Source organism: Microcaecilia unicolor, chromosome 2, assembly GCF_901765095.1.
Source record: "Microcaecilia unicolor chromosome 2, aMicUni1.1, whole genome shotgun sequence".
Lineage (NCBI taxonomy): Eukaryota > Metazoa > Chordata > Amphibia > Gymnophiona > Siphonopidae > Microcaecilia > Microcaecilia unicolor.
Window position 1 is genome coordinate 522,554,613 of NC_044032.1, and position 25,574 is coordinate 522,580,186.

Genomic DNA, 25,574 nt, shown 5'->3' on the forward strand with positions numbered 1-25,574 from the left:
AGGACTTATGCTGGCGGGGTTTCGTGTCCCCCGCCAGCAACACTACGCAACGGTGGGTGGGATGGCGGCGGCAGCAGTGGGACTATCGTGCTGGGTGGGATGGCGGCGGCGGCGGTAGGGGGGGGGAACATCGCGCGGAGGAGGCAGTGAAGGCAAAAAAACAAACCCCTGCAATCTAGCAGCGCTTCCAGAAACCCCTGCCCCCACACACTCAGTCACTCACTCATCTGGCAGCGCTACCAGACCCCCCCACACCCCTCTTCATCCAAGTTGAACACCACAACACACCCCCCACAACCCTCCAACACACACACTCTCTCTCTCTAAAAATCTCATCTGCCAGCGCATCCTGAACCCCCCTCACACACACATACACTCTGTCTCATATGGCAGCGCTTCCAGAAACCACGTACACACACACACACTCACTCTCATCTGGCAGCGCTTCCTAAAACCCCTGCCACACCCACACACAGTCACTCACTAATCTGGCAGCTGTTGCTGAATCCCCCCCCCACACACACACACACACTCACTCACTCTCATTTAGCCACACTTCCTGAACCACCCCACCACCACCACACACACACACTCACTCTCATCTGGCAGCGCTTCCTAAAACCCCTGCCACACCCACACACAGTCACTCACTAATCTGGCAGCTGTTCCTGAACCCCCCTCTCACACACACACACTCACTCACTCTCATTTAGCCACACTTCCTGAACCACCCCACCACCACCACACACACACACACACACACACACACACACACACACTCTCTCTCATCTGGCAGCGCTACCTGAACCCCCCCCCCCCCCACACACACACACAAACTCACTCTCATCTGCAAACGCTTGATAAACCACCCCCCACACTCATCTGGCAGCGCTTCCAGACCCCCCACACACCCCTCTTCTTCCAAACTGAACCACCCAACACACCCCCCACACCCCTCCAACATACACACTCTCACAAAATCTCATCTGCCAACGCTTCCTGAACCCCCCCTCCACGCACCCCACCCCCACACAATCACTCTGTCTCATCTGGCAGTGCTTCCTGAAACCCCTGCCACCCCCCCCCCCCCACACAGTCACTCACTAATCTGGCAGCCGTACCTGAACCCCCCCCCCCCCAACACACACACACACTTACTCACTCACTCTCATTTAGCCCCGCTTCCTGAACCCCCCCCCCTACACACACACTCACTCACTCTCTCATCTGCCAGTGCTTCCTGAACACACGCCACAAACACTCACTATCATCTGGCAAAACTTGAAAAACCGGCCCCCCCCCCCCCCCACACACACACTCATCTGGCAGCGCTTCCTGAACCACCCACACCCCTCTTTTTCCAAGCTGAACCCCCCCCCAACACACCCCCCACATCCCCAAAACACACACACCCACACTCTCATCTGGCAGCGCTTCCAGAAACCCCATACACACACGCACTCACTCTATCTCTCATCTGGCAGCGCTACCTGAACCCCCCCTACCCCCCCCCCCCCCCCACACACACTCACTCTCTCTCAACTGGCAGCGCTTCATGAAACCCCATACACACACACTCACTCTCTCTCTCATCTGGCAGCGCTTCCTGTACCCCCTGCCCCCCCCCCCACACACACACACTCCCTCACTCTGTCATCTGCCATTGCTTCCTGAACCCCCCCCCCACACACACTCACTCTCTCACTTTCATCTGGCAGCGCATCCTGAATCCCCCACACCCCTCTTCTTCCAAGCTGAACCCCTCCAACACATCCCCCCCCACCCCACACACACACTCTCTCTCTCTCTTCCTCTCCTCCAGCACACCAATTGCTTAGGTGCAGTGGCAGCAATCTCAGACACCAGAGAAAGAGGGGGGCCTGATACCATAGAGAGAGAGGGAGGGAGGTATCTCTGTCACACACACACTCTCTCTCTCTCTCTCTCTCTCTCTCATACACACACTCTCTCTCTCCCACAGACAATGTGTTTCTGTCTCTCACTCTCATACACTCTATGTCTCACAGTGTATCACATTCACTCTCTATGTGTCACACAGTCACTTACATACTCGCTTGGTCTCATACACTCAGTCTCACAGACAATCTGTGCCTCACACACACTCTCATTCTCGCACACACTGTATCTGTGTGAAACACACTCTCTCTCTCTCTATCACACTGTGTCTCCTATACGCAATTGCACACACTCTCATTCTCACACACACACTCTCACACAGACACACTCACACCCAGACTCACTCTCTCTCTCACACACACACACACTTGCACTTTCACTCTCTCTATCACACCCAGTCACTCTCGCATACACTCTCCAAAACATACACATTATGAGGAAAACCTTGCTAGCGCCCGTTTCATATGTGTCAGAAACGGGCCTTTTTTACTAGTATTAAATGTTATGCATATTGGGTTATCCTTGCAACAATAACTACATAGGATTCTGCTAGAGACTGGATTGTAAACCTTTGCTCTGATTAGTGCTCTTAGTATAAAGTGAAATGTTACTGTAAAATAAAGATAAGCCAATGTGGAAGCACGTGCACAACCTGCGAGGGAGGCAAATACAGTGAGAAATAAGGCAGACAAAAGTGAGATGTGTGGATTGCTAAGCTTAGAAAAGAATGATCATCTTGTGCTCATGCTGCGCAGTCCACTTTCCTCTCCTCTTCCCAAAGGAAGCAGAAAATGAGGTATTTGGCAGTGGTACAGCCTTTCTCTTGGTGCTTGCTTAGTAACACTGCTAGAAAAGAATATTCTTGTTGTACAAGTCTTATTTTAGGGGTTCTTATGTGCTCCTTGATAAGTTTATCCGCATGGGGTAGTATACTGCACAGAAGGCCCTTGATATGGCTTCTCTCTCCATTGATGCAGATACTTCACTGCTTTAAAGCAAATAGATTTAACTCCTCTTTATCATGACCTGTAGTATTCGAGTCCCTTTTTATGTTTTTGCTTGAGCATTAACAACTGGTCTTTGAATACACTGAGCTAGTCAGGATATTTTGCAGGACTGTGGGTCACTTAAGATTCTCTGTTTCTTGTTCACTTGAAATGTTGCAGGCTTCATGAGCTGATTAGACTGAAGGCATCAAAAGACCAAGGATTTTGTTTGAAAAGTCTCCTCCTAGACATTGATTTCAGGTATTCTTTATTACTACTGGCAGGGTTCACTTGCTACTTAACAAGATAACTGCCAATTCTGTGTTTTGACTTCCTTTTGAGGGTTTCCATCATTTTACACAATTGTTACCAGCTTTGTTTTCATCTTTTTATATTGAATTGACTGTAAAAACTTTAGGGGGTCATTTACTAATAGTTAACATGAGAGAAGTGTTAGCATAGGCTATCTGCTGCAGGTCCCATTGCACAAAAAGACAAACCCGAGAGCCTGTCGTGACGGGACATATTAACTGTGGGCTGGGACAACTTGCCAGGGTGAGCCCATTGGTTGGCAGTTCAGGCGGGGCGGTGCTGACAGGTTCCAGGCAGAGTCAATTGGTCACTGGGGACTAGTGTCGGATGCCCGCGAACTTGTTGGCGGGGTGATTAGGCAGGCACAGGAGGGAGGTGGGTTTTTTGCTGGCTCATAAAAGCAAGCTCCCTCTGAGGATCAGGCATTTTCTGCTCCTCGGAGGTGGCTTCCCTCTCACCCACCCCCTAGAGTGTAGGCTCGAGATGTGAGGTTGCCTTTCCCTAAGTGGGTTTGTGGTGGTAGGCTGTTTGGCTTTAGATCTTAGCAGTGGGGGAAAACCCAAGCTACAGGGCTGGTGGCTCATTGGGGGATGAGCCAGGATATTAATTGGAGGGTCGGGAGACCCGGTTCACGGGTGTGGAGGTACACACCTGCAGCACCACTGCATTCTTTTCTGTTGAATGCAGCCTCTAGTTAGGGAGTCCCTTATATGAGGATTCATAGTCCAGCTTGTCCTTGGAGAAAAAAGAGTTGCTTACTTTTAGCAGATGTTCTTTGAGGTCAGCAGGACTTGAATCCTCACCACCCTCTCTCTTCCCCAAGAAATTCTATTACTCTAGCTAGTTATAGGCTGAGGATGTCCCTCATGACAGTGGCAGGTGTTAATAGGCACGCATGCACGATGAAACAGGCCAAATTCTTCTAGAAAAATTGCTGGAATACTGTTTCCCATGCAGTGCTCCATTGGTGATGTCACCCGTCCATGAGGATTCAAGTCCTGCTGTCCTGAGAGCATACCTGTTTCAACTGAGTAACTTTGTTTAATTAGTCAGATCTCTACAAGTTTGCTACAGCATTTTGGAAAAACTGCCCCAGGAAACCAGGAGGTTGTATTTGTAATATTTGTAAATTAAACTGAAATCAGGGTTTTACATTTTGCTGAGCTGATGTACTACAATTGTCACTGCAACAGAGCCATAATTTTTAAAATGACAGAGGAAATTCTTTTACAGATATTCACAGTTTTATACAGATGAAGAATTCTGCCATTATAATATGTTTAACCATCATTTCTTTGGTGGTGAGGTAAGGATTGTGCTACTTCAGCACCATATGTTTCCCCCTAGATTCTAGTTATTCCTTAGATAAATTAACACTTTATTGCTTTTCTGGTGGTGGGTACTAGTGCTGTTTTTCTGGTCTGTATTGGTGTCTGTGATATTTAAACCCAATAGAAGTACTCAAGATTTCATTCTGTCACTTTATTCATCTTTAGTTATCTCTTGGAGTATATTTAGGGAGTAATTTTATAAAGGATTGGCATATATGCCTGTATATGTGTAAGCGCCTCTCATAAAGTTACCTCATGTATACAAGTATGCACTCATACAAGTAGGCATGTGCATATATATGACCTAGTGTAGGCCTGTTAGGAGGAGGAATTTGATTGGAGCACAGGCAGAGTCAAGAAGTATACATGTACTTCAGCCATGTATATAAAGTGTACACCCAGTTCACTTTCAGAAGTCTCAAGAGCAGTACACTTCCATACGGACATTAGCTCAGCAGGAGTTGGATGCAGTCTCAACTGGATCTGAATAAATAGACTCATCACAGAAACTATTGGGACACTGGATCACTTTTATCATCACAGACTGACTTGCCTATACTTATTATGACTGACCCTCCAAACTGACACCTTTTATCCTAAATTCCTTATAAAAATCTCATATGCACTTTCTTTCACAGTAAGAGAAGTCTCAGATAATATACAAGCTTCCCTATTGATTTTAAAGTCCTTGTATATTATCTGAGACTTCTCTTACTGTAAATGAGGTCAGATATCACTTACAGTTAATCAGATTTTCCAAGATTGTGATTGAACCTATGGTAAAAACCTGCTATCTACCCACCCACTATCAAAAGGTCTGGGCAAAAAATATAACCCCTCCCCCACAAATATTTAAATACTGTGGTCAGTTGACTTCAATTGCTCAGCAAGGCATTTATTTTATACTCAGATACTCAGCAGAAGGCTATATCCAGATACCAGCACTGATTATCTGGCTATAAGGTGGCCGCCAGAAGTTATTTGAGTACCACTGATATTCAGTACTGGTAATCGGATAATGATCTGGACAAGTTAGGACAGCTATGCTCCTTGCATGGGAATGGGGAATAGCTGCCAACATCAGGGCCTGAAGCAATGAATGAGTTAAACTGTGGTGGTGGGGCAGCATCGGGAGAAATGGCAATGGGCAGGGAGGCTGCCACCACCTTGATCTGCTGTTTGCCACTGAGATGGGGAGAGAAACTTGCAGGCGGAGAAGCAACTATAGCTGGCAGAGGGTTAAACACAGCAGCAGCTCGAAGGCTTCCTTCCTTTTTTGGCCATGCCAGCGATGCAGGCATCTCTTTCTTCTACCCTGTGTGGGACAGGAATTTTGCACAAATTCTTTGCTGCACAGCTGTGCAGAATTCCCCCAAGAGCAGAATATATGAGACAGGCAGTAGGTCCTAGCTTGGGTCAGTTTTGGGAGCTAGAATTGGCTGGAGACAAGCAACAGGGGATAACACTTGGGGTGGTGTGGCAGTAGCTACATTGAATTCAGTTTTGAAGGTTACATTCTGCTTATTCGGTCGCTGGAATAGTACAGAATTTGTGGCAGCTGTAAATTCTAAAGGCCCTGTTTACTAATCAGCAGTATAGGCGTGTTAACCTTTTTAACGTGCATTAACCATGTACGTGCCTACAATATCCCTATAGGTGCCTTCATGATTAGCTCGCTCGCTAAGTATAGGCGCGCTAAAAACTCTAACGCATCTTAGTAAACAGGGCTCTAAGTTGGCTAGTGACTTGTTGGTACTGGTATTTTTACTAGGTGTACTGTGAGAGAGACAGAAAGTGGTTCTATCAAGTACTGCTGTTTGTGCCTCCTCTTGTGGCTTATTAAGTATCAACGTGAGTGATCATAATTGGTAGTTTGTGGGAGATGGTCAGAACTACAGCATTTGAAGAAAAACAAATCCTGCCACCTCTGTAGCCAGTTCGTACTATTTTATTTATTTATTCAGATTTATTAACAGCCTTTATGAAGAGATTCACCCAAGGCGGAGTAGCAGGATGACTTAGTAAATAGTATAAGGGAACAAGACAGGGGAGAGCAAACGCATGGGAAAGAGAGGGACAAGTAAAGAGAGAACAGTCTGAGGCACTGCAACTCTTGGACTTGGCATAGAGAGAACCAGAGAAGAAAGGAGGATATGGTAAAAAGATGAATAGGAAAAGGGATGAAAAGCTTTATTTCCTTTTTTTAATTTATATACTGCCTTTCCGAACTGCCCAAAGCAGTGAATAACATATATTAAAAACATAAGGGCCTTTTCACTAATTCATGGTAAAGGTTTGTAGTTACTATGTGATAATTACCAAGCCTCTGCATTAACTATTGGGAGCATTAATGCACAGAAAATGCACTTAGGGGGCAATTCTCTAAGGAGCTGCCTGGTTGTAGGTGGGCCAGAAGATGTCTAAATGTCCTTCTATAGAATACCAACTAGTGGAAAAGTCCACACCATGATTTGATGGTGTGTACCTTGCTGGTGAGGGTGCGCATGGGTGGAATGCACACTAGGCGCGGGCATTTTATACCAGCTATAGGGCTGCTGTAAATGATTGCACCTTACATTTAAGTATGTTTTCATTTCGGCCACATGTGTTAATATTAAAGAAAAGTAGATGCCTACTTTTTTTTTCATAGAATAGGCTGAATATAGACACCCTATTATAGAATTACTCTTAGTGTACATTAACTGCACTGTGTATAACATAGATGCACTTAATGCCACCTATTGAGATGATGATAAATGTTCTGTATTATCTGATGCATTACAGCTATTGTGGAAATTAGCTCAACTTTAAGTGTCAAGCTGCTGCATTAAATATTAATGTGACTGTGTGTTAACAGAGCATGTTCACTGCCATGCGAACCATCTAATTCAGCTTAGTGAAAAGGCCCCATTGTCATTAAAGCCAACAAAACCTCCAAAGATAGTACATAATTCAAAATCCAACAATGAATACCCTACTCCTATCTCTGATATCCCCCCCCCCCAACAAAAAAACTCCCATCACCTACCTCACTCTTCTAATAAAACCCTTCTTCCCTTGGTTCATTAATCTCATCCTCTGGCTTTTCCTACCATCTCTATGCTGATGACTCCCAAATCTACCTTTCTACCCCTGATATCTCACCTTGCATCCAAACCAAAGTTTCAGTGTGCTTGTCAGACATTGCTGTCTGGATGTCTCAACGCCACCTGAAATTAAACATGACCAAAACCGAGCTTCTCATTTCCCCCCCAAACCCACCTCCCCACTCCCCCCGTTTTCTATTTCTGTTGATGGCTCTCTCATTCTCCCTGTCTCCTTAGCTCAAAACCTTGGGGCCATCTTTGACTCTTCTCTCTCCTTCTCTGCTCATATCCAGCAGATCGCCAAGACCTGTCGTTTCTTTCTTTACAACATCCGTAAAATCCGCCCCTTTCTTTCCGAGCACTTTACCAAAATCCTCATCCACACCCTTGTCACCTCTTGTTTAGACTACTGCAATCTGCTTCTTGCTGCCTCCCACTTAGTCACCTCTCCCCTCTCCAATCGGTTCAAAACTCTGCTGCCCGTCTCGTCTTCCGCCAAGGTCGCTTTACTCATACTACCCCTCTCCTCAAGTCGCTTCACTGGCTCCCTATCCGTTTTCGCATCCTGTTCAAACTTCTTCTACTAACCTATAAATGTACTCACTCTGCTGCTCCCCAGTATCTCTCCACACTCGTCCTTCCCTACACCCCTTCCCGTGCACTCCGCTCCATGGACAAATCCTTCTTATCTGTTCCCTTCTCCACTACTGCCAACTCTAGACTTCGTGCCTTCTGTCTCGCTGCACCCTACGCCTGGAATAAACTTCCTGAGTCCCTACGTCTTGCCCCATCCTTGGTGACCTTTAAATCTAGACTGAAAGCCCACCTCTTTAACATTGCTTTTGACTCGTAACCACTTGTAACCACTCGCCTCCACCTATCCTCCTCTCCTCCTTCCTGTACACATTAATTGATTTGATTTGCTTACTTTATTTTTTGTCTATTAGATTGTAAGCTCTTTAAGCAGGGACTGTCTTTCTTCTATGTTTGTGCAGCGCTGCGTATGCCTGGTAGCGCTATAGAAATGCTAAATAGTAGTAGTAGTAACCTCCCATCCAAGCCCATCCTTCCCCCACCGTAAAACAGAGAACCAGCTTTATCTTAAAAACTAGCCTTATGAAGGCTACCAGCCAGAAGCTAAATTTTACTCCCAAAACACAGGCAGAAGACTATATAAAGAGTTAACATGGTATACAATACCAAAGGCCAAAATTAAGAACATAAGAATAGCCATACCAGGTCAGACTGATGGTCCATCTAGCCCTATATCCTGCTTCTAGCAGTGGCCAATCCAAATTACAAGTACAAAGCAATAGTCAGGATTCCATGTTCCTTCTGAAAGCTAAAGAATTGAACCCCAATCTGATGGCAAGTAATGCCGCATGTGGTAGTAATGGTGCTACCACCAAAAAGGCCCTAGTCTGTCTGAAACTTGGCGCTGTAGATTTCACAAGATGATGGAACCTGTAACCTTCCCTAGATCCAGACATGCATCCTGTTGGTACCAACTCAGCCTATTTAATAGGCAGAATCATTTAATAGGCAGAATCATTGAGCCTGAAAAAGGTGGGAAAATGTGGGATACAAATGTAACTAATAATAATAATAATAATTCATTCTTATGGAACTAAAGATCATGATCAGCACTTTAAGTCTTGCTCCTCTATGGAATACACTGATCTCACCTGAAAGAGAAAAGAAGTGATGCCTTATCCAGCATTTTCTGAGACGCATGAGCATGCTAGAAATGACCTTCCATATGAATGGTGACCACCAAGGTGATTCCCTATATGTTTCCTTCATTTCTCCTTTGTGGTGGTGGTATCTAGCAGTCCAAAAGATGCTTTGGTGGCCAAATGGCAATTTGTGCCCCGATGTACCAGAAAACACTCACTGAATTCCTAGTGGTTAGTGCAGTGGACTTTGATCATGGGGAACTGGGTTTGTTTCCCACTGCAGCTCCTTGTGACTGTGGGCAAGACACTTAACCCTCCATTGTCCCAGGTACAAATAAATACCTGTATATACTATGTAATTCGCTTTGAATGTAGTTGCAAAAACCACAGAAAGGTGGTATATCAGGTCCCATTTCCTTTTCCCTTTCTTCTCCCTTACAAATACCAAGGTGTGAACCTGGGGCACATAATTCATTTTGGCATGTGCAACTGGCCCTTAAGGGTCAGGCCCTGAATATTACATGTGTTTTAAACAGCGATGGCTTGAGAGCAACAACAGCACTGATTAGAGGTGGGAAAATCTTTCGAGTGGTGGTAGTGGCATAAGGTGTTTGAGGGGGGGGGCATAGGATTTGAGGGGGGGGGGGCATAGGATTGACTGCAAGAACAGTGGCAGCCAGAGGTGAGAGAGCATGAAATCGCTTCAGCAGCTAGTGGGAAAGGGCTGAAAAAAATGGTGGCTTTGGGTATTTGAGAAGTGAAGGGTGCCATTGTGGGAAAGAATGGAGGAGCAGATGCTAGAAGCAGTTGCTAATGGATACACTGCTTTCTGAACAACAGTGCAGCTCTTGGGCTGCAGAGGAAACAACACTCAGATGCCACTGAGAGAGGTGCATTTTTAGATATGCTCTGGCCATGGTAAAGTGAAGGTAAGATGGCTCTGAGTGTGATGATTCTGAGGCTTATATACAAAATGTTCTAAATAATAAAAACTTGCAGCTTTCTTAATGTAATATGGATGGTGCTTCCCCTTTAAACATAAATGTTGCCATAGTGGGACAGACCAAAGATCCATCAAGTCCAGTATCCTGTTTCCAACAGTGGCCAATCCAGGTCACAAGTACCTTGCAAGATCCTAGAACAGTAAAACAGATTTTATGCTGTTTATCCTAGAAATAAGTAATGGATTTTCCCAAATCCATCTTAATAATGGCTTATGGATTTTTCTTTTAGGAAATTATCCAAACCTTTTTAAAGCTCTGTTAAGTTAACTGCTTCTACCAGGTTCTCTGGCAATGAATTCCAGAGTTTATTACACGTTGAGTGAAGAAATTATTTTCTGAGGCCAAGCAGGCCATATTATTCTCACATGTGGGTGACATCATCCATGTCGCTCAGTGCAGAGCACTTTAATAGCTTTAATAACTTTAAGAGCACACACTAGCATCCCCACTGCACATGTGCAAGTGCCCTCCCACCTGCTGCAAAAGCACGGGACCAACAGTCTCTCTTCATCTGCCATGAGGAGAGAATGTGTTGTCCGCGGCTCTTTACAGTGTCTGGTGCACGAGTTCCTTTTTGAGCATTTTTTAGTGCCTTCTCTGCAGGATTTTTCTCCTGCTTTATTTAGTTTTTCCCTTCGGGTTTTTTTTTTCTGCCTTCTATTTTTTGCTTTAGTCAGGTTTCCCCCCACTTTTACATTTCCTTGATTTTTTTTTTCGCACTCTGCAGGCCCTCTTAGGCCTGAGCTTTGATAAGGAGTTGTCACAACTCGGGGTGAGTCCTTGGGCTACAGTCAAGTTGATGCTACCTAGCCAACTCGATGGCTGGCTAGGCCATGACACCTGGGAAAGGCTGTAGTTTGAAGACGGGACTGGAGCTTGAAGACAGGGCTGGATCTAGGTAGGAAATAGGGCAGGAACAAGGCTGGAACATGGAACAGGGCTAGAACAAGACACAGGCAGGAATAGGAAACAAACTAGAACAAGGCTGCAACACATACTAGACAACTCTAGACCTGTGCATCCAGGTCATGTTCCAGGAGCACTTGGTGGGGCTTATCCAACAGAGTGCATCGTCATCCTGCCCTGTAAGGCCCTCACCCTGGGTGAGGTCTCTGACACCGGTGCTGCATGTGGTACCAGTTTGGACAGCTGCCCATGCTGGCACCCTCTCAATGTTCATAGAGGAAGTTTCTCCGGAGTCGAGTTTGGAGCCTACACCTCAACGCCCTCCATGCAGGGACGTGGTCCCTCTTTCTCAAGGCAGGCTCAATCTCAGCCCTCCCATGAGCAGTTTTTGCTGACACAGATAATGAATGCTCATGGACGTCTGATGAGGACCCTAGGTACTTCTTGGAGAACGCTCATGGAATTCTGATGAGGACCCTAGGTACTTCTCGGAGGAGTCCTATGGTATTTCATCTGATCCCTCCAGAGGAAAGGAGGGTCTCCACCTAAGAGTCTTTCCTTCCTATCTTTTGTCCAGGAAGTGGCAGCTGCCATTCCAATTCATTTGGAGACAGAGAATGAGCCGAGGTCCTAGACTACGACTCTCCCACTAGAGAGGCTGTAATGGTCCTGCGTCACAAGATCCTGCGAGACTTTCAATTGAGCAACTGGGAGTCCCCTCTGTCGGTCTCTCTCCTCCCTAAGAAAATTGACACCATGTATCGGATCCAGAGTTCCCCTGGGTTTGATAGGCCCCAGTTGCCTCGCCACTCCTTGGTGGGAGAATCCACACTGAAACGGGCCAGGAGTTTAGAGATTTTGCTTTGGCATCCCCAGGCAGAGAAGCTCAAACCCTGGACTCTTTAGGTGGAAGATGTATGTGGTCTCTATGTTCATCTCTCATATCCATTCATACCACTTTACTTGTGGAACTTGCTTTGCAGTATAACTGATTTGGCAGATTCTCTCTCACCGGAGCAGGCCGAATTACTTCACCAGCTGGCCAAGCAGCAGAAAGTGGGGCGCATATGACACTTCTGATTTCTGGAGGTTTTTGGGCAAGACGAAGAGGGGTCTCTACTACTCACAGAGACATAGGTATACTTCTTCTCATCATCCTCAACAGGCTCAGCCCCGTGCTCAGCCCCAATTCGTCAACAGCATGTGCCTAAGGCCCATCCAGCTCCCCAGTCAAAACAGGAGACGGTTTTTGACTGGCTCCAGCAGAGCATAGCCACTGTAACAGTAATCATTCCGGATGACCTAACGATAAGGGGGAGGCTGAGGTTTTTTTTTTCCAAGAAAGGTGGCCCTTTTAACCTCTGACCAGTTCATCTCGGTTACACCCTGCATTGACGTTAAGGACCTTCAAATTGCCTACCGAGAATCTCATTACAGCTCTCATTACAAGGATCTACTTGTAGAGAAACTCTCCACCATTCTAAAGGCCCACACGGTCAAGCCCATTCCACCAGGGGAAGAAGGGAAGTGATTCTATTCCAGGTCTTTCCTTGTACTAAAGTAAACTGGGAGGATGCGTCCCATCCTAGATCTAAGGGCTCTGAACAAATTCCTTGTCAAAGAAAAGTTCAGGATGGTTTCCCTGGGCACCATTCTCCAATAATTCAGGCTCAGGATTGACTATGCTTTCTGGTCTTAAAGAATGCCTATACTCACATCCTGATACTTTGAAGTCACAGGAAGTATCTCAGATTTGGGTGGGAACACATCTCTTTCGGTACCGCGTGTTGCCTTTTGTCCTCATGTCAGCTCCTAGTGTTTTCACCAAGTGTCTAGTGGTAGTCACAGTGTTGCCATGCAGACTGGGAATCTATGTATTTCCCTACTTGGATGGTTGGCTGGTGAAGAGCACGTCGAAGGAAGGTGCTCAGGAATCCATGCAGAGAACTTTTCGGGTGCTGGAGCTACTAGGGCTCATTTTAAAATAGCCCAAGTCCCATGTCCATCAGTTGAAGTTCATTGGAGCCCTACTAGACACACAGCAGGCACGAGCCTTTCTCCCTGTACAGAGGACTGATGCTGTAGTCGCACTTGCCACTTGGGTTCAGGCCTGCAAGCAGGTCACAGTTCGGCAGATGTTGAGGTTACTACTAGGCCACATGGTCTCCATGGTGCATGTCACACCCATGGCACGTCTTCACATGGGAACTGCCCAGTGGACCCTAGCTTCCCAGTGGCCTCAGGCTTCGGAGAACCTAGTGGATGTCATCCGAGTGACACCGGAGTTGGGTCAGTCCTTCCTTTGGTGGACGATTTGATCCAATTTGACTGAGGGACTTCCCATCAAATTCCTCAGCCCCAAAAAGTTCTGACGATGGATGCATCCTGCCTGGGATGGGGGTGGGGGGCTCATCTCGATGGGCTTCATACGCAAGGTGCTTGGTCAGCTCAGGAAATGGATCTTCAGATTAACTTTCTGGAGCTACTGGCAATCTGCAATGCTCTAAAGGCTTTCAGATATCGGCTGATCAACCAAATTGTGCTCATTCAGACTGACAATCAGGTTGCTATGTATTACACCAACAAGCAGGGGGTGTACTGGATCACACCCTCTGTGTCAGTAGGCTGACCGGATGTAGCAATGGGCCATCCAGAATCAGATCATGCTCAAAGCCACCTCTCTATCGGGCAAATCCAGCACCCTGACCAACAGACTGAGCAGGTTATACAACTGTACGAGTTGTCAATCAGCATGGGCGTTGCTCGCGAGACTTTCAAGTGTGTGGCCCCCCTTGGTGAGTGTCTTTGCCAGTCTATACAATCTCATAGTCCTTTAGTATTGTTCCAGGGTCAGGGCACACGACAGACTAGCGTCAGATGCCTTCCTCCTCCACTGGGGGACAGGCTTTCTATGTGCATATCTGCCCATACCGCTCATGGAGAAGACTTCACTGAAACTCAAGCAAGACCACGGAACCATGATCCTGATCGCCCCTGGCCCAGGCAAATCTGGTTCCCTCTTATTATGGAGTTGTCCTGCATAGAACCCTGGAGATTGGACTGTTTCCAACCCTCATCACACAGAACGAGGGATCTCTTCGGCATCCCAAACTCCAGTCCCTAGCCCTCACAGCCTAGATGTTGAGATCTTTAGAATTTGATTCCTTGCATCTTCCGGAGGGTGTCTCTAGAGTTTTGCTTGCTTCCAGGAAAGGTTCTACTAAGGTGTGTTATTCTTTCAAATGGAGGAATTTGCCATCTGGTGTGAGGGTAAGGCCCTAGATCTTCTGTCCTGCCCTACACATATGCTGCTTGAGTACCTTCTAACCCTCTCTGAGTCTGGTCTTAAGACCAACTCCGTAAGGGTTCACCTCAGTGCAATTAGTGCTTATCACTGTGTAGAAGGTAAGCCTTTCTCTGGACAGCTTCTAGTTGTTTGCTTCAAGAGAGGTTTGCTTTTGTCAAAGCCCCCTGTCAAACCTCCACCTGTGTGATGGGACCTCAACTTCATCCTCACCCAGCTAATGAAAGCTCCTTTTCAACCACTTGATTCCTGTCATCTGAACTACTGGACCGGGAAGGTCTTGTTTTTGGTGGCTGTTACTTCAGCTTTCAGGGTCAGTGAGCTTCAGGCCCTAGTAGTAGATCCACCATACACAAAATTTCATCATAGCAGAGTAGTTCTCAGCACGCACCCTAAGTTCCTACCTAAGGTTGTGTCAAGAGTTCCATCTTAATCAGCCAATTGTTCTAACAACATTTTTTCCCTAAACCACATGCCCATACTGGCGAAAGCATACTGCGTACCTTGGACTGCAAGTGAGCATTGGATTTTCACTTGGAGCTTTTTTGTTTCTTTTGATCCTAACAGAATGAGGGTCAGCATTGGGAAACACATGTCCAATTGGCTGGCAGATTGCATTTCTTTCACATACACCCAGGCTGGGCTGACTCTTGAAGGTCATGTCAAGGCTCGTAATGTCAGAGCCATGGCTGCATTGGTAGCCCACTTGAGGTCAGCCTCCATAGAAAAGATCTGCAAAGCTACAATGTGGTTATCAGTCCACTCATTCACATCTCACTACTGCCTTAAGCAACATACCCGACACAACAGTCAGTTTGGACAGGCAGTTCTGCAGAATTTGTTTGAGTCTAGAATCCAACTCCACCCTCTTAGGCCCATTTTATTCTGTTCCAGGCTGCACTCTCACACAGTTTGTATATTGTTTCAAGTTGCTCCATACTAGAACTCGCCGTTGCGAGTTGTTGTTTTCGGTGAGCCTGGTAGCTAGGGATTCCCATATGTGAGAATAATATGGCCTGCTTTTTCTCAGAAAATACTTAACCTGTAGCAGATATTCTCCGAGGACATCAGGCCATTAATTCTCACATGGAGGGGCATAATTGAATGGGCGCCCAAGTTTTCCTGAGAGCGTCCTCACAGGATGTCCTTGCGAAGGGGCCGGGAAACCCGTATTATCGAAACGAAAGATGGGCGTCCATCTTTCGTTTCGATAATATGGTCGGGGACGCCCAAATCTCCACATTTTGATCGACCTTAGAGATGGTCGTCCCCAGTTTTCAGCGATAATGGAAACTGAGGACGTCCATCTCAGAAATGACCAAATCCAAGCCATTTGGTCATGGGAGGAGCCAGCATTCGTAGTCCACTGGTCCCCCTCACATGCCAGGACACCAACTGAGCACCCTAGGGGGCACTGCAGTGGCCTTCATAAATTGCTCCCAGGTGCTTAGCTCCCTTACCTTGTGTGCTGAGCACCCCCAAAATCCACTCCCCACAACTGTACAACAGTACCATAGCCCTAAGGGGTGAAGGGGGGCACCTAGATGTAGGTACAGTGGGTTTGTGGTGGGTTTTGAAGGGCTCACATTTACCACAACAAGTGTAACAGGTAGGGGGATGGGCCTGGGTCCGCCTACCTGTAGTGCACTGCACTACCCACTAAAACTGCTCCAGGGACCTGCATTCTGCTGTGATGGAGCTGGGTATGACATTTGAGGCTGGCAAAAAATATTTTTAAAGTTTTTTTTTTTAGGATGGGAGGGGGTTAGTGACCACTGGGGGAGTAAGGGGAGGTCACCCCGATTCCCTCCGTTGGTCATCTGGTCAGTTTGGGCACCCCTTTGAGGCTTGGTCGCAAGAAAAAATGGACCAAGTAAAGTTGGCCAAGTGTTCGTCGGGGACACCCTTCTTTTTTTCCATTATCGGCCAAGGACACCCATGTGTTAAGCACTCCCAGTCCCGCCTTCGCTACGCTTCCAACAAGACCCCATGAACTTTGGTCATCCCCGCAATGGAAAGCAGTTGAGGATGCCCCAAATCGGCTTTCGATTATGCCGATTTGGGCGACCCTGGGAGAAGGACGCCCATCTTCTGATTTGTGTCGAAAGATGGGCGTCCTTCTCTTTTGAAAATAAGCCTGCTAAACTCCCACCTACCCTTGGAGTTGTTTGTGAATGCCTTTTTACTTTACTGCTGGTCCTGTGCTCTTGTGGTAGGCAGTGAGATGCTCACACATGCGCAGTGGGGATTCTAGCGCATACTCTTAAAGTTATACATGCTATTAAAGCACTTGTTGCAGGGCGATGTGGATGACATCACCCACTTGAGAATTAATGGCCTACTGTCCTTGGAGAATACCTGCTACAGGTAAGTATCTTTGTTTTTTCTCCGTTTTAAATTTATTACTTCGTAGCTTCATTGTGTGATCCCTAGTCTTTGTATTTTTGGAAAGAGTAAACGAGCGATTCACGTCTACTCATTCCACTCCACTCAGTATTTTATAGACCTCTATCTTGTATCCCCTCAACCATCTCTTCTTCAAGCTGAAGAGCCCTAGCCACTTTAACCTTTCCTCATAGAGATTTTGATGTTAATGTTATATTCCATCTTTTTAATTCATCGGAATGCACTATGAGGTAAATCACATCTGTTCTATATAAAAATTTATAACTAAATAAAGTTGATAAGCAAAGGCTCTGTTTCTCCTCAGTGCCACTGAAACTGATGGTCATCTTTTGTAGGCAACACGTGAAGTGTGCAGAGAATTCTTACAGCGAGATGGTGGTGAAGGGGTCATTGTTGTGACGGATCCCCCTTTTGGAGGTCTTGTGGAACCACTGGCTTTCACTTTGAAAAAGCTGAAATCAATGTGGACAGTGGAACCAGAAGGTAGGTCTTATAAACAAGCATAGGTGCAATACATAGGAAAGATGCCAGACATCAGAACAGGTATATTAAGATGCTGAATGATTTGTTGGGAGCCAATTTGTTTGCACTATGGTGTCCTAAGTATATTGCACCACATAATTTTAACACAGTGCAGAATAAAATGGAGTTAATAATTCCATTTTAAGGATAAAGGAATATACTAGTTAAAGTGGCTTGGCACACTCTCAAATTGCCTTATTAAGGGACTAGTTTGTTTTCCTATACACTTTCTACTCATTTTTGGGTGTTGATAATTAGGTGATGCTGGTATCCCCAGTGGTTTGTCATTGCCTTCTTCAGCTCATAGCACCTGATCTTCCCTGGTGGTAGCCCATCAAGTACTAGACAGGGCTGACCATACTTAGCTCATGAAATCTATCAAATTCAGGGTTTCCTAGGCCAGCGTACTAAAGTGTGTTAGGGTAATGCAGAATTAATGCACATACTTGAGCTAAAATGGACTACTGCAATAAAATATGTTGCTGAATTACATCATATGCAAAGTAGACCTTTTTAATATGGAGATAACAAAAATCCTTTTAAACAGTGTGATTCCTGTTAATGCCCCCCCATTAAATCAGGGGATCTTAACCTTTTTTAGTTCCCGCACCCCTTTAACTGATCAGTGAAACCTTCACACCTCCTTCCTAAACCACATGTCCACTAGTGACAGCTACATATGTTGCTAACTGTTAGTAGGTAATAGTGCTAACTGCTACTAACATGTCGCTAAAATTACAGTAGTACACTGTTATATTACCCTAACTGTCATAATAACTGCCTTCACTCTGTCAAGAAAGTTTCAATAAATTTGCCTCAGATTTCAAGACCCTTCTCATCACTCTATTTGACCTTTTCCCAAACCCCTTAGGGATGTGGGCACCACTGGTTAAGAGCCCCTAACTTTAGTATACCTCCTTGAGGTCTAGTTAAGTTTTTTTGCATTGCCCGATGTGGTCCACAATGTTAACCAAGCAGATCAGAGGGAAACAGCAACACAGAAGAACATGGAGCAATAATACTGTAGAGGGCCACAGAAGAAATGAGGCGGAGCCAGGATACGGAGGCAGCAACTTTATTCAAGGTCCCAACACGGCCAGTATTTCAGCAAATGCCTGCATCAGGGGTCAGGATGTTGTTAGGACAACAAAAGTCTTCTTCCACAATCACAGTGGTAAAAAGTCAGTACACCCTATGGAACCACCTTTTCTCAAGAATAGAGACAGTTTAGCACTTGGGACTTTCTTTCCGCTCTTCCTCTCAGGCTCCTACTATTCCCTGTTTATACCTATAGTGAGACCCTGTACACTATTATTCCTCCATGGTCTACAATGTTGCCAAACCCTTTTCCCCATCCCCAGACTGATAAAGGGCCTCTGATCCTAGCATTCCCCAGAAAAAAAGAGGGTGGATTGTACACTGATTCAAGGTTATCCAAGACCCATTGCTTGCTTCAGTTGACAGTAAATTGTCATTTATTTATTTAGAATTTACTATACCACTTTATTTGACTTAGCAGAGCTAAGCGGTTTACAGACTAAAACATAAACTAGAAAAGAACTCCAGGGTTAAATAGGAAAGGTCAGTCCCAACAGAATAATAAAACTTAGACAGAAAAATAAGCAGAGTAAGTTGCACCATACCAACATTCCCTACCACATACAAAAGAGAGTAAACCTGCTGAAAAAGAAATGTTCTCAGTGCAGCTTTGAAATTCTTTACAGACAACTCACTACGTATGTGTAAAGGCAAGTCAGTGGCGTTCCTAGGGGGGCTGACACCCGGGGCGGGTCGCCGATGTGCCCCGCCCCCCGGGTGCAGCACGACCCCCCCCCCCCCAGCGAAAGGACACCTCCTGGCGAAAGAACCCCCCCCCCCCGGGTGCATGCCGCTGGGGGGGGGGGGGGGTGCCGCGCGCCTCTGCTTCGTTCGTTTCCATGCTCCCTCTGCCCCGGAGCAGGAAGTAACCTGTTCCGGGGCAGAGGGAGCACAGAACGAACATAGCGGACAGGCGCGCGGCACCCCCCAGCGGCGTGCACCCGGGGCAGACTACACCCACCGCCCCCCCCTTTGTAGGCCATTGAGGCAAGTTGTTCCATAAATGGAGGGCTAGGAAATAGAACGCTATTTCTAGTGGATTCGTGTTGAGTTGCTCTAGGCCCAGGGAGAACTAAGTTGTAGTGATACAAGTTATATTTCTTCAGATTACAATAGTATTTTTATTTTATTTAGTATTTTAGCTCACACTTCCAGGAGTTCAAGGAGAATAATATTCACGTACAGTAGGTATTTCCCTGTGCCCAGAGGGCTACAATCTAAAGTTGTACCCGAAGCAATGGAGGGTTAAGTGACTTGCCAAAGACCACAAGGAGTGTTAGTGATCTCTCTGAAGGAGTAGCCTAATGGTTAGTGCAGTAGCCTGAGAACCAGGAGAACTGGGCTTGATTCCCACTGTAGCTCCTTGTGACTGGTCAAGTCACTTAACCCTCCAATGCCGAGGTACAAAGTAAGTACCTGTATAGAATGTGTAAACCACTTTGATTGTATCTACAGAAAGGCGGGTATATCAAATCCCATCGCCCCTACCTGCTGCTTTAACCACTAGGCTACTCCTTGTTTAAGGGATAAGTCAGTTATTTCCCCTTTCAAATGTTTTTATATGTAATGCCTGTACATTTATGTAGTTATTTTAAAATATTTATTAACTGCACTATCTTACAACTCTAGGCAGTGTACAAAATAATTGGCACATTAGTAATGAAAATCTTCCTTTCCTCCCTTTGAGTATAGTAGGATCTGTTGGGGAGGAAGAGGTGTTAGCAGACCTGTATTTGCCATTTCCATAGTAAGGGATAATAAATGCAGGCTGTAGACGAATGCAGTAATCCCTCTGGAAGTTTTCCAATTCACACTTTAAATGGTGGTGACATATTCTGTTATAAAATGTTTGCATATGCATTTGTAAATAAATAGTAACATAGTAAATGACAGCAGATAAAGACCTGAACGGTCCATCCAGTCTGCCCAACAGTCACTCATGGCCTTCTGGGACATAGAGGTAGAAGTCTGCACAGTACTGTCCTTACATTCCAACTCCTGGAGTTACTGTCAAAGACCACTCCAGCCTATCCGAATCGGTCTTGTCATTTGTGGGATACAGACCATAAAAATCTGCCAAATAAAAGAAGTGTTAGTATTGTATACTGTGTGCTTGAGTCCTTACTAGTTTAGGGTCATTGTAAACAATTTTTCCCTGAAACACAGTGTGAGAAGCCCCTTAGCATACCTTCTAATATCCAGTGCAGAATTGCACAAATATGAGCTCACTATAAACATCTCGTGGTTCAATAGAGCAAGCTGAACCTAGGAGAGGCTCTCTTTTACCCTTCTTAAAAAGCCATGTTTTCTCAGGATTGGAAGTGAGACGCATAGTGTATGTTGGTTTCAGGTTTGCTCAGTGATACTTGCAGTCCCGAGTTGCTACTTATGTATAAACCCATCCCTGAAGCAATGTTCCCTCTAATTTTTGATGGGCTTTGTGCACAAAATTATGCAAATAATATTGGAATTTCAAGTGTTTCTTTTTATTAAAACAATTACTTATGCTAAAATAGCAATGTAGAATTATGTATCATTTCTTAAGTAGTTTGGTTTCTCTGTTCTGCTTTATAATAGTGCAGTAGCCTGAGAGTGGAGGAGTGGCCTAGTGGTTAGAGTGGTGGACTTTGGTCCTGGGGAACTGGGTTCGATTCCCACTGCAGGCATAGGCAGCTCCTTGTGACTCTGGGCAAGTCACTTAACCCTCCATTGCCCCATGTAAGCCGCATTGAGCCTGCTGTGAGTGGGAAAGCGCGGGGTATAAAAAAAAAAAAATATATATATTAATACCTAATTAGGGTCTCTTTACCAAACCGCAGTAGCGATTACCGCCCATTCAACGTGAATGGACTTTGTTGGTATTGCCGTGCTGGGGATCACTAGTGTGGTTTGATTAGAGGCCCTAAATTTGGCTACAGTATTATATTTTTCTTGTGTATGCTATGTTTGCCATGTGCGTAGGGTTCAAGATCTGTATGTGCTGTAATGAGATGTTGTAATTTTATTATCAGCTGTAACTTGACAGTGCAGTTACAGTGCACACAGGCATAATTAGAGGGGAAGATTGCCCTGGAATCACATGTCATGGATTTCTAAGACCACCATTAGTTATGTTTCACTTTGGTGGCTTTTAAATTGCTTTCTTTCAACCCTTATGCTGTATATTGTGTTCTTCTTTAAAGTCATTAATGGACTTACAGTTCTTATTTTTTATAGATGGTACCAAGGAGTTGCCCATTTTTTGGATCTTTCCATACTTTTTTGAGTCTCGAATACTGCAGTTTTTTCCTAGCTTCTGCATGCTAGATTACCAGGTAAGAGAACGCCTTTAAATACCCTTCCATCTCTTAGTATTGTCCTATATAATAAGTGTCTGTCATACTCCCATATAAGGAATCTGATGTCTAAAAAGTCTCTCACAGACCAATCAACTTCTGAATGAGTTAGCAAGCATCCTTATAACTACACCGAAGTTAATGGCTGGATGCCTCAGTTTTGTTTCTCTTTGAGTCGCTGCTATGCTGCATTCATTCATTGCCACACAAGATAAGACAGAAGGACCATACATACAGGTTTGAGTTTGGGGATGACAAATTAAGGCTGAGGAGAGCTGCTGCAGTTAGGCACTTGGGGTGGGAATTGAAGCTACCTGGCCTGACCTTGTGAAGGGAGCATAGACCTTGAAGTGGTCATAAGTGTGTAGAGTTAGTGGATCAATGTTTACTTTTAAATGGATTGAGTAGAGAGAGTTTGTAAAATTTGTTTTCCTGTTGAAGGCCTCCACACAGAGAATTTCTTGCTAATGGAGGTTGAAACCCCTTGGCAGGGAGGAAGTGACGTCACGAACGGCATGGCTGCATGCTAGCTGAGCTCCGTATAACCCGCGGAGATCTACAAGCTAAAAAGCCTGTTTCAAGCGGCGAAATTATTGCAAAACGCGAGCAGAGGAGAGCGTAACACAGCGGGATTAAACTCCCGATGCAGACGGAGACGGAGAGAGTGAATTTCTCCCGCTTCGCATTTACATCGTTGGCGCGCGGAAGAAAACAAATGGCCTGGCCGCAACATTGAACCGCCCGGACCGGGCGATCGCGGCAGCGGAACTTGCAGAATCAGCACCCTCAGGGGAAACACACACCAATAAAGACCAGGAGGAGCCCGAAGAAGAAATGGGTCCGGAGTGGCAGAAGTGGCTGCAGGAGATTCGGGCAGACCTGAAGGCAATGCGAAATGAGCTGGTGAATATGGGGGCAGATCTCAAAGGTGAAATAAGAGAGCTAGGTTCTCGCCTGGAGGAGGCAGAAAATCGGCTTGATGCCCAGTCAGACGCACTCGAGACCTTAGATCAGCGAACCACGGAAAGCCAGCTAGCCCATCAGCAGGTCCTCGACAAGTTAGAGGATCTGGAGAACCGTAGTCGCAGATGCAATTTGCGGTTTCGTGGCCTGCCGGAGTCCCCTGCCTACATTGACTGTGAGATACTATACAAAGGCTGACGAGTGATCTGCTAACAGCTGGAGGTACAGCAATAGAACCAACCGCGATCCTTATTGAGAGAGCTCACCGGGCATTCAGCTCTCCACGAGCCAATCTGCCTAAGGACATAATAGTGTGCTTTTAGAGACTTTAAGATGAAGGAGCATGGTGGCAAAAAGCGGCACGACAGACCCCAAATTTTAAGTGGGATACATACACAGTTGAAGTGTATCAAGATCTGGCAGCCACTACACTGAAGCGCAGAGCGGAAACTCAAACCAGTCACTAGAAGACTTCAAGAACTGGGGATCCGGTACAAGTGGAGGCATCCATTTGCGCTAGTATTCTATAAAGAGGGTAAAATGCAGCACATAAGAACACTTGCAGAGGCGAAAGAAGTGCTACCAGAGGAAGTCTACTACTACTACTACTATGTAGCATTTCTATAGCGCTACAAGGCATACGCAGCGCTGCACAAACTAGAGAAAGACAGTCCCTGCTCAAAGAGCTTACAATCTAATAGACAAAAAATAATAAAGTCGAGATGGAGACATCAACCCCGACGACAGCAACAAGAGAGGCCCAACACGGGTGATACCGCCTAAATGGCAACGAGTAGGCAATGGTCAGCGACGCCTAAAACGTCAACAGTCGGCAAACAAAGTGACCTGAATGAGAAGCACTTCACTGGGAAGCCTCGGTTAAGGAGCAACTGTTGAATCGGCAAAAAGACAGAAGTTGATTGAACGTGCGCTCAGTGGCAATGATGCAAAAAAAAAAAAAGTTGGACCTTAGGAAGTGATTGGGTGATGTATGTGTTTTGTTAATACTATGCAAACACCTGTTATGTTGTTCTGTTGTCACTTAATTTTATAGAAAGGTTAAAATTGCAAAGAGACAAGGCTTTATTCAAAGATGCAGGAGCCTCCGCGGAAATAGGACTGAACAGCTTACACTTCCTTCTAGAATGCCCTTAGTGATATACAGGGGCAGCTTTCTAATGAGGGGAGGGGGGAGGGAGGGAAACCCTGGGATAGGGACAAGGAAAGAGGCCTATCAGGATGCTAAGGGGGAGGGCTCTATCAGAGGAAAACCAATAGGAAATAGGCAAAGAGCATAATGACTCAGAGATTAGCAGGCCCATAGAGCAACTTATTATGACATCTCATGGCAGATATTAACCTACTACTGATTAATGCCAGAGGGTTGAATATCCCGAGAAAGCGACAACTCCTGTTTAGAGAAATGCTCCGTTTGCGAGCAGATGTGGTCCTGGTGCAGGAGACCCACTTACTATCCAGACATGAATATTTGTGCTACCATAAGAAATATCCCCATATATATTTTGCGTCCAATAGCGACAACACAAAGAGTAAAGGGTAATGATGGCCATTTGTGTGGTGATAAACCCTGGAACATACTTAAAGTGACCAGAGATAAGGGGGGAAGATACCTCTGGTAGTGGTGTCGCTATTAGGACAGATCTTTACTATAGTAAACGTATATGGGCCGAATGCACAGCAAGAAGGTTTTTTCTCAGAGTTGGACCAACTGCTCCAGAAACATGTAGAGGGCTCCCTATGGTGTGGGGGGGGGGGGGGGGGGGGATTTACCTTACCATGCAGGCTCATCTAGACAACTCCTCGCGTAGCATACAATATGGCCGAAGAGGATAGAGCAAAATTGCATGAATTTGTGAATCATTGGCACCTAATAGACTTGTGGCGGCAAGTACACCCAAGAGAGCGTAGCTATACCTACTACTCCTGCAGTACACAAGTCATCCTCCAGGATTGACTACTGGCTAGGAGAAGCAGCGATAGCAGGATTGACAGGGACACAGCAGATTTTACCTAGACACTGGTCAGACCACTCTCCGGTTCTGATGCAGCTGACATTACCCAATACTGCGAGGGAGACAGAAAAGCTGGCGTCTGGATGATGCTCTTTTGCAGGATCCGGCTAATCTAGTTAGCATCGAAACCAATATTAAAGAATATATCCAATTCAATGATAATGGGACAGTTTCACCGATAATAGTCTGGGAGGGATTTAAAGCAGTCATGCGGGGTCACACTCATAGCGCTGAAGGCACACACTAGGAAACAGCGAATGTCAAAAGAGGCGACTCTTCGGAAACAACTAGAACAGGAAGAAGCCAGGCTTCATAGTGGTGGATCGGAACATAAGCAGGCGAGCTTAGATAGAGCTCGCCGGCTGCGGGATCAAATCTGTGATTTGGAGCTAGCGGATATCTCCGAGAGTCTTCAGAAGGCTCAACAGACTCACTACGAATTTGGCAATAAGGCTAGCCGTCTTCTGGCCTATAGGCTAAACAGCAAGCGAACCGAAACATAATTGCGAGCCTAAGGGATGAGGGAGGGGACACCCACACAGACTCTGATTATATAGAGTTAGCATTCAAGGACTTTTATGAGAAGTTATATACCAGAGGCGAGGAGACAGATCACATAGAGATAACAGATTACTTAGAGGGGTTAGAGCTTCCAAGACTGACATCTAGTGCCACTCAGAAGCTAGAGCACCCCA

The 25,574-nt window shown here is 45.8% G+C and overlaps 1 protein-coding gene across 1 annotated transcript in view; it reads left to right on the plus strand.

Moving 5' to 3' along the window:
* ZCCHC4 (zinc finger CCHC-type containing 4) overlaps positions 1-25,574 on the plus strand; it is a 78,640-nt gene that overhangs the window by 18,859 nt on the left and 34,207 nt on the right. The window contains exons 5-8 of the mRNA XM_030191249.1: positions 3,084-3,164; positions 4,449-4,521; positions 17,264-17,411; positions 21,765-21,862. Of these exons, the coding sequence (XP_030047109.1) occupies positions 3,084-3,164; positions 4,449-4,521; positions 17,264-17,411; positions 21,765-21,862 (400 nt within the window). The remainder of the gene's footprint in view (positions 1-3,083; positions 3,165-4,448; positions 4,522-17,263; positions 17,412-21,764; positions 21,863-25,574) is intronic.